A 10,637-nucleotide genomic window follows, 5' to 3' on the forward strand; every position below is an offset into this window, starting at 1 on the left:
TAGTATATGATAAAATTGTAATGTGAAAAACACATGTATGTTAGATTTATGACATTAATCTGGTCTACGAATTTTCCTTATTTTTTACTTTGGGTTGTTGCAAATTAGCTGTGTCGATTATAAGAATTGTCCTATTGTTAATAAGCCAGACTTTAAGACCCCTCTATGTTGACCATATACCATAGTATCCTAGGCTGATTGAACATGTTAATTTGTTGCAAATCAAAGTATTTGGACTCAAACTTGTTGACTGGGGAAGCCGGTTTCCAGTATAAAACCCACCTAAAATGGTGATTGCTGGTAGTTGAGGATCCGGCTTATCCAAGACAACTACTTCAACTCCTTTTTCTTGTTTTTCATTTTTCTCATATATTTTTCCTCTAAAACAAGAGTAAATACAGCATGGCATTGTTTTTGTTTGTTGACACACAAGTAATGGTTAAACTATAGTAAGAGGATTCTAATGCAAAACTTATATGGTAAAGATTGTATTTTAAAAATTATTTTTTGTTGAACGTTTTGATTCAATAACACATCACTAGAAAAAGGGATGAAAAGAAGAAAAAAATCTTATCGATGTAGTTGAAGGATTAAAGTGATTATATTGTGCGACAAAAAGATATTACGAACCGGTATATTCTTCCAAAATGAAATAGTTCTATTACGTATATATTTGAAGGAGAGCTTGGAGCAACGGTAAAGTCTCTGTGTGACCTATAGGTCATGGGTTCGAGCCGTATAATCAACTAATGATGTTTGCATCAGGGTAGGCTGCCTACACTACATCCTTGGGTGCGGTATGAAGGAGAGCCTTGGAACAACAGTAAAGCTGTCTCCGTGTGACCTTTAGGTCATGGGATCGAGCCGTAGAATCAACTAATGATGTTTGCGTCAGGGTAGACTACATCCTTGGGTGCGGTATGAAGGAGAGCCTTGGAGCAACAGTAAAGTTGTCTCCGTATGACCTATAGGCCATGGGCTCAAACAGTACTCCTTTCTCCAAACCTTATATGAATACATAATGCTTTGTGCATCGAATTACCCTTTAAATTTATTTGAATAAGATATCGAGTTATAAGATTTGAAGTTCGTAAGTTTTTAGTTAGAGGGTTTCACGTTTACCATAACTCTATTCTTTGTATAATTCATGAAGGTCAATGATTTCAAGGATCATTCTTTTAAGTTTTTGAGTTAGATGATTTAACTTTTACCACAACCCTATTTTGACCATTTTTTAATGTAATCATTGGCTGATAGAACTTTTGCTAGATAAAAGCAAAAGATTGGAGTCAACTGTTTTACCGGAGAAGCCGGTTTCCGGTATTATCCACCAAAAACGGTGATCGATAGTAGCTGGGACGTGGGGGTTGTTGGCAGCTGACATAATTGGCTGGCCTTAGCCAAATCCACGTATTTCCAACGTATCACACTTCTAATTCTAGACAACCTCTTCAAAAATTTTAATTAAATAAATTTATGTGGACGAAGTTGCCCTTTTCAGTGTCCAATACATATATACAACCACTTTTGAAAATGTTCAATTATTATGTTAATTTAAGCAATTAAAAGTTAGACCACTAATAATAAATTCCGAGATATAGACAATTCGATATCCACCTTTTCAGGGTGGGAAGAGTTAGGTGAATCTAGAAAACTTGATTTTGCATTTCATATTAGTCAAATAATTAACTATAGAAGGGAAAAACGGAAGCTTGTAATCATCTTTTTTCTTCTGTCCTATTAAATTTAGAATTCAGATTGACTATTCATTTTAGAAAGAAGAGCAAAAAGAATCTGGACAATATTTTGTGATTGTTCTTTTAATTGCTTCTGTTGAAGTGTTGCCAAGTCAAATGTTAATGTCCAAATAGTATGTAGTAGGGAAGAGATTATAAGAATTCAATGCATACAACAACAACATAGGGTATATTTTCACAAATGAAGTATAGGATATAGAGTCAGAGCTAGAATTTTAATTTTATGGGTTCAGGATTATAATTCTTTTAAGTTACTGGTTCTAAATTAATAATTTGTACATATTCATTGAATTTCTTAATACAAATACATGATTTGAATAAAAGCTACTGGATTCGGTCGAACCCTCAACCAACACTGCGGCTCCGCCCCTGAGTATATAGGCAAACCTGACCCCTACCTTATACAGGTAGAAAAGCTACTTCCGATAGACTCTCGATTCAAGTAAAAACATTATAAGTAGTAAAGAAATGCAATAAAAGAAATAAACAAGTCATGAAAAGGAATCATAAGCAATAATGTGATATCAACAAACCGAAACAAAAGCAATATCAAGTAATAAATGAATCCAAAATAAGCCACAACTAAAATAATACTAAACTATTGGTATGTAAATAAGATATGCTTTATTCTCTACTAATCTTCTATCCTAAGTAAAATCCAATGCATATACCTATTTTATATATTAGTTTATTATGATCAAGTGATGAACTAAAATGAAATTGTATATTAACTATTGCATCATACCTCTATATAACAACATCCTTATATAACAACACTTTTCTATAAAAGCAAAATTTTTTGGGAACCAAATCTCATGTGTATAATATATATTTTCTATAATAGCAATTCGCTATAACATTCAAAAATATCCGGAACAAACGAGGTTTTTATAAAGAAGTTTGACTGTATATACTTTTTTGTGTGAATCATAATAATATCCTCCCATTCCAGTTTATGTGCACCTATTTCTTTTTTGGTCCGTTCCAAAAAGAATGACCCCTTTCTAAATTTGGAAACAATTTAGCTTAAACTTCTAATTGAGAAGCCTTTTTAACCACATAAATATTCTGGATCCCTTTCTATCTTATTTAAGACCATAAATCTCAAAAATCTTCATTTTTTTCTTTAACTTGGTGCTCACTAAAAAAGGTTCACGTAAATTGATAGTATATTTTAATTAGTGTTCCATTGAAGATCTCGTTTATTTCTCTCCTTGATCATTTTTAGGTAATATTCTAATCTGCTTCCGCCTTCCGGTTCTTTTTACATTGTTTACGTGTATATTGATATATAATTGGAAAAAAAATTGTACACGTGACCAACATTTCTAGGAGTATTATTTTAGGTATATCTTTTAAATGGACAAAAATACCCAAGAGCGAGTCCTACTCCTTAACGAGTCTAAGAACTCACCAACCTCAACACGCACTTCCCCTTCTTCTTCCTCCTCCTCATTTCTCATCAATCTTCTATTTAACTGCATCCAATTTATCCTTACCCAACAACCCCCATTTCATAGTTATTATGGTATTAATAATTAATATCATAATGTTTCATATAAAGAGGTTGTTCTAACATATATTTACATACGAGCTAACCACCATTCTTTTATCCCCTTCATTCAAGATTCTTCCCAATGGAAGCTGTCAAACTTGGAAATAAATTTCACCCACATTCCTCTTATACAAATTCTTCATCTTTTTCCAATACCCATTTTGGATTGATCAAATTTAGAAAGACCCATATAGGATTTGAGCCAAAAATCCCAAAAAAATGGACAAGTTTGTCTCTTTGTGGTGGAGAAAGATTGAAAAAGGAAATATTTTTGGAGAAGAAACAGAGAGATTTTTCTGTAAAGTGTACAGCAGAGGGAATAGAGAGAGGATTGTTAGTAGGTGGAAGAAGTGATGAAGAAAGAAAATTTGTGGTGGCAGAGAGATTTAAAGTGGTGGCTTTAATGGCTTGTGTTATGTGTTTGTGTAATGCTGATAGAGTTGTTATGTCTGTTGCTATTGTTCCTTTAGCTGCTAAATATGGATGGAGCAGCTCCTTTTTGGGTATTGTTCAGGTATTTCTTTTGCTCATTTTTGTTGCTGATTCACTTTTTCTCTCTTTTGAATTGTTTCTTTGAACGTTAAGAATCATTCAACTTCGGTTCTCTTTCCAAATAGGTTATTGTTGGCTAAAGAAGTTCTCTATATGTTTTGTTTTATTCGAGCTGACTTTATAGTTTATTCCTATATTAAGCTTAAGTCTTTCGGAAACAAAAAATAGCAGGTGAAGCTTTGGCGGGTAGAGTTATCGGTACCTATTCTGATAGAAGTTAATAGATACCTAATCGAATTAGTCGAAGTGCGCCCAAGATGACCCGAACACTCTCCCATAATAAAAATTTGAGGGGGGGGGGGGGGTAGGAGAGGGAAGAAACAGTGATTGTAGATTTGTGGTTGATCAGAATGGTAGCTGTTATTTACCTGCGAAGTCTGCTAATAAAAGGAGTACCAGTAAAAGAATGGAAATCAAGAAAAAGGCAAAAAAATTGGCCAGCCTGGGACCCACAAGTTGTGTTAGCTTTTACTGTAATATCTTTCAAGTGGAAGATGCGAATTTTGTTTTACCTTTTGATGATTAAGGCTGTGGTTTAAGGTCAATAAAGTTGGTGAAACTTACGAGAAATCAGAATTCAAATTTTAGTGAAGGCAAAATTAGAGTAGATGTCTTTTTTTCATCTGTCTAAATGTAAATCTGAATCATTAGAAGCGTTGGCTGTTAACATTCAGTCAGAGAGTGGGGATGGCTTCTGATATAGGGTGGGACCTCTAAATCTGGCCTTTGTGGATTACTTATTTTTGAGAGTTTATTTGCTGTTTGGGTCCCTTCTACAAGTTGGCTTTATTCAAATCATTTTTCCTTGGTTACAAAAATGGGAAGTCATTTTCCTGCTTCTTACTTTGGTTGGTAGAAGAAGAAGAGAAGAATGTGCTTCCAAGAAATGGCATTGGTCAGAGGGGGTTTGATAGAAAGAGTTAAGTCTTTTGCCCCTACCAACTATTCAAAGTGAAAGTGCCACCTACCAGTCTTCTTCATTACCCCGCCCTTTTAGTGAGTTTATTACTCTTTTAAGAATTTAAGTTATACTAGAAAAACCATTTATTACTCATTTGTTTGAGGAAGACCTGCTACATGGGCGGGGGGAGGGAGGGAGGGGGGGGGGAGGTGTCAGGGAAGGAAAAGAAGGGGGACAGTAAGAATTGAACTCACAGTCGTGGTGATTATGTAAACCTTTAGCACTGTAGAGAGGCAGATGACTGTGAAAAATAATCCTGGACAGATATTAATTGTGCACAAACATATTTGATGGCTTTGAATCTTAACTAGTAAAATCACGTTTTGAAAGATTCTGGTGTGAGACATGGTGTGAGACATAGCTGACACTTGAAAAGTATGCTCATCTATCAGAGGATAACTACAAATAGCAGTACTATGTGGCAGAAAGTTACTTTCTGAGCAAGAAAGGGAAAAGTATGCTCCTATTCGGACACCTTCAAATTCAAGAAAGCGTATCCAAGAGTATTTCTAAGTATAATTTTATGATTCATGTTTGAGCTTTTCTGTGTATTGCACAGCTTTCCAAGATTATCGGCAAAGAGTTATAACTAGGCATTGCATTTATTCTGCATATTTTTATCGTCTATGATGCTGACGATGAAACATTTGTTGCTTTGCTAGTCATCTTTCCTCTGGGGTTACATATTTTCCTCGGTGATTGGAGGAGCATTAGTAGACAAATATGGAGGAAAGAAAGTGATTGCTTGGGGTGCAGCTCTTTGGTCTCTGGCCACTCTTCTTACTCCATGGGCAGCAAATCACTCCACAATCAGTCTGTTGGCTATTCGTGCTTTCTTTGGTCTTGCTGAAGGAGTAGCTTTGCCTTCCATGAACACCCTTTTGTCCAGGTAATTTAAATTTCCCATTGTACCCCAAACACTTATAACCATTATTGGGACAGAGCCAAGAAATTGTGGTATGTACTTTTTCCAAGTACTTTATTTGGAATACAACAATGTTTTGACTTATTATATGGTTAAGAATATATGCAATATTTTTCTCGAAAAAGATATACTATGTAACACTATCCATGCTTAAAGAATGAATAAAAAGGGCAGCCTGGTGCACGAATCATCCTGCGTAAACGCAGGGTCCGGGGATGAATGAGAACCACAATTGATTTGAAGTTGCCTCATTATCGGCTTGTGGCAAACTGAAAGATACTCCTAAATGCACCTAATTGACTTTCAATGTTGTTATTGGCATATTAATCAAGTGAAGCGTTTGTGCTCAAGTTGCAGGCAGTGACTAGTCCTACAACTATTAAGTTTAAAATCGTTGGTTCCTTGTATATTATGGCTTTATGTAACTGAAAGAAAATGTTCTGCATTTTCAAGAGTAGCTGAGTTTGTATGTTCCTCCAATTATGCAGGTGGTTTCCAAGCCATGAACGGGCGACTGCTGTTGGAATATCCATGGGTGGGTTCCATCTTGGAAATGTTGTGGGTTTGGTGCTAACTCCGTTATTTATGTCCTCGGTTGGAATTTCTGGTCCCTTCATCCTTTTCTCATCTCTTGGGCTTCTCTGGCTTACAACGTGGATTAACCGAGTGACGAATGATCCACAAGAAAGCAATTCTATAACAAAAGCAGAGTTGAGGTTAATCCAAGCAGGGAAATCAGATTCTCCTCCTCTAAAAAAAGGAGAACTTCCACCACTGCGACTGCTGTTGTCGAAAATGCCCACTTGGGCTATTATTTTTGCTAACGTCACTAATAACTGGGTAGCCCCTCTTTCTTTGACTTCGTTCCTTGGTACCAGAGAATTGATGTTATAGTTGGCGATAAAATATTTGAAATTTGAAGACTGTGTAGTTAACTTAAAAAATCTTTAACTTGTTGCAGGGATATTTTGTTCTTCTCTCCTGGATGCCTGTTTATTTCAAAACGGTGAGTCACAGTTCCCTTACTTCATCTGCTTTTTTGCCTGTGGCAAGGCAGAAGATCTTGCATGGGTTCAATTAGAAGATAAAGAAAAATTCCTTCCAGATAATTTGTTCTAAGTTACATTCTTTATCTTGTGCTGCAAATATACTAGGACCATAGGTGTTTAGACTGAGAGCCTAATTCAGAAAAATCTTGTCGAATGTCTTCTTGATATCTGCTTGAGAGAAATTGTTTTCTTTGTTGCCAGGTTTTTAATGTGAATTTGAAGCAAGCAGCTTGGTTTAGTGCAGTGCCATGGGGCACAATGGCATTCTCAGGCTATGTTGCTGGAGCTGCGTCAGATTTCCTAATCAAAGCAGGGTACTCATTGACCTTTGTCAGGAAAGTCATGCAGGTAACTTATCTACCATTTGAAATTAGCTGCATGAAGGGGATATAATTTTATTGGGTGACGTAAAGCTAAAATTTGTAGTTTACGTTGTCTTAAGATATCGTACAAAATAGCCTATAATGATATGGTGTTTCTTGAAGAAGTTACGCCCTCTTTGAGAAGACATTCATGACCAGCAAGTCCTATACTACACTTATACAGCACAATAGTAGTTTTCATTGCCTCCACTTCTACTCCTCACTTATTACTTATAGATATGAAAATTATGTTGACACTCTCATTTCTTTTCTATTCAAGGGGTACCGCTGATCCAAAATCTTAGTCTACTATTCATCTCAATCTGCCATTTTCATGATGTGTATTGAACCTTTTATCGAATTCCAACGTCTACTTTGTTTTGAATGTTGCAGTCTATCGGTTTCATTGGTCCCGGGGTGTCTTTGCTCTGCTTGAATTATGCCAAAACACCTGAGGTTGCAGCAGTGATGATAACTATAGCCCTGAGCTTCAGCTCCTTCAGCCAAGCTGGTTTTCTGCTTAATATGCAAGTAAGCTAACATATTTCAATTGAATACCCTTGTATTATCTCACAAGTAACTGTTGATTCTTCCTTTAACTAATCTCTAAAGCTACTTATTGACAGTTAACTTTACTCTGAAAGTCAATTTACTTAGCTTGCGTTTTCTTTTTTGGATAGGATATTGCACCTCAGTATGCAGGATTTCTACATGGTAAGCATCTATCGTAACCTTCTTCCGCTCTAGGTTTTGTTTGGTTTACGGTCTAGTTATGCATGGATTATGTTGCAAAGGTTGTTTATGCTGGAATGTTTATGTAATACGAGGTTTATATGGAGATTAAAACAAAACGAGTTGTAAATCTCTTGAGATTATGTTTTTCCACTTATCAAACAGGGATATCAAATTCAGCAGGGACACTGGCAGCTATAATAAGCACAATTGGAACAGGCTTCTTTGTACAGTGGCTAGGATCCTTCCAAGCATTCTTGACTCTCACTGCTTGCCTCTACTTTGTTACAGCCATCTTTTGGAATATCTATGCCACTGGAGAGAGAGTTTTTTAGACTATATTTCCCATGATGGCTTATATGAGGATATATTCATTTAGAGATAGCAGAAAGGACAGCAATTACATCCTTTACAAATATTCAATTTTTTCATGTGTAGTTTTCTATTTTTTCTATTCTGGAAGCATAAATTTTAGCAAATCATCTTGTATTTGTCCTTGACCGTAAGGAAAGGAGCTCCACCCAGGCCATATTGAAGCTTCAGCTTATAAGCACTTGTTGACTTATCTACGGATTTGATGAAAACTAAAAATATTTATACCAAAAATCATATATTGATCATCCTCGCCTTTTTCACGACTTCTTTTAAAATCAATCAACACCGTCAAGAGAACTCAAGTTCTTGGGAAGATGTTTACCATCAAAATCAATCACATTGCTTTCGTTGAGAAAGCTCTTACTTTTGTAGATCACCCTTCTTCATCTCTTTAATTTTTAAAATTTTGTTTTGCATTGTGCTTCCTATCCAAATATGAACCAAATATCTATTCTTAATTGCATCGTGTTTGTAAGGGAAAACGTGGTGGTTTTGCAGAAACATATGTTCAGTTTCCAAACTTCTCTTGTGCTTTTCAAATTTCAAGTCTTATTATTAAAATAAAAGTTAAGAAAAAGTATAAATTCCTGAAAATGACGCAACATATTTAGCTGCTCAATAAAGGATGAAGCTCTGCTATTAACTCATACTAGTAGTCATACCCGCGCGATGCGCGGTCAATACTAAAAAGAAAAAATTAAATTATAATTATTCTTGTTTGATATTATTAGACCGTATTGCTTTAATAAATTTCAACTGTCGTTTTATTTGTCACTACGATATACCCAACCCTCACCGATATTTGAGCAGTTAATTTCTTTGTTAATTTTCAATAAATAATTTTTTTGTTATTAACTAATTATGTCATGTGGCTTGACCCTGGGAATATAAGAAATCGAAGTATTTAGGGATTCGACGCTTATCATCTGCCAAACTCAAAAGAAATTTAAAACAAAATATGAAAAACTTTTGACATACCATGCTTATCTTGAATATCTAGGCTACCACTTGTATTAATGTGGTGCCTTTTTCCTCTCCTTTCAATAATATATAGATAGATAGATTATTAGCATATTACTTGTTTAATACTTTTGTCTGCTATTTTTTTGTAATATAATAGAAGATATATATTTTATTACTCTTGAAAATATTTATTTTTTGCTTTAAATTTTATTATATTTTTCTCAATAACATTGTTTGAATTTTAATGAATAGATATACTTTTTATTTCAAAAAATAAAAAAGAAAATGAATTTAAAAAATAAAATAAAGAAATTAACTAACCTAAACCAACTCTCCCCCATGTTTTAGTAACTAATTATGCCATGTGGCTTTTTTTATGCTGCCACTTGATTTAAGGAGAGGGCTTTATCCTCTTCTTTTAATATATAGATATAGATAATAGATAATTTCTTTGTTATTAACTAATTAATCCATAAGGTTTTTTTCTAGGCTAGCACTTGGCATAAGGAGAGGGATTTATTCTCTCCTTGTAATAATATATAAAAGATATATAGAATATAGAATATTAGAAAGGAACTACTCCATAATTTGAATCAAAAGTTTTTTATTGCTTTATTTTTGTTTTTTTATTTTAAAACAATTATAAACTCCAACTTGAAACTACTCCCCAATTTGAAATGGTAATTTTTATTTTTTTTATTTCATTTTTTTATTTTAAAAGTTCAACTTAAAACAACTCACCGATTTGAATGGGTAGTTATTTTTTATATATTTATGTTTTCGAATATATATATATATGGTAGTTTTTTATTTTTTATTATTTTTGTTTTTATAGATATTTAAATTCAAATATAATAACTAATAACAGTAATTATTAACTAAAAAACTAATTAGTAACTAATTATGCCATGTGGCTTTTTTTTATGCTGCCATCCTCTCCTTTTAATAATAAATATAGATAGATTTCAATTGTCATTTTATTTGTCAATACTATATATCCAGCCCTCACCGATATTTGAGTAGTTAATTTAGGTAGTTAATTTCTTTGTTAATTTTCAATAAATAATTTTTTTGTTATTAACTAATTATGTCATGTGGCTTTTATCTAGGCTACCACTTGTATTAATGTGGTGCCTTTTTCTTTGGCTTTTAATAATATATAGATAGATTATCAGCATATTACTTGTTTAATATTTTTGTCTGCTATTTTTTTGTAATATAATAGAAGATATATATTTTATTACTCTTGAAAATATTTATTTTTTATTTTAAATTTTATTATATTTTTCTCAATAATATTGTTTGAATTTTAACGAATAGATATACTTTTTTTTAAAAAATAAAAAAGAAAATGATTTTAAAAAATGAAATAAAGAAATTAACTAACCTAAACCAACTCTCTCCCA

At 33.5% G+C, this 10,637-nt stretch overlaps 1 protein-coding gene across 1 annotated transcript; it reads left to right on the forward strand.

Moving 5' to 3' along the window:
• The first annotated feature begins 3,138 nt into the window (after window positions 1-3,138).
• Window positions 3,139-8,513, forward strand: LOC109243923 (probable anion transporter 3, chloroplastic). The gene is made up of 8 exons (XM_019410935.1): window positions 3,139-3,826; window positions 5,488-5,714; window positions 6,239-6,590; window positions 6,712-6,756; window positions 7,001-7,147; window positions 7,555-7,692; window positions 7,842-7,875; window positions 8,059-8,513. The coding sequence occupies exons 1-8, from the start codon at window positions 3,395-3,397 to the stop codon at window positions 8,226-8,228; spliced, it is 1,545 nt and encodes a 514-aa protein (XP_019266480.1). The 5' UTR covers window positions 3,139-3,394; the 3' UTR covers window positions 8,229-8,513.
• The last annotated feature ends 2,124 nt before the right edge of the window (window positions 8,514-10,637 follow it).

This window comes from Nicotiana attenuata, unplaced genomic scaffold (assembly GCF_001879085.1).
Source record: "Nicotiana attenuata strain UT unplaced genomic scaffold, NIATTr2, whole genome shotgun sequence".
NCBI lineage: Eukaryota > Viridiplantae > Streptophyta > Magnoliopsida > Solanales > Solanaceae > Nicotiana > Nicotiana attenuata.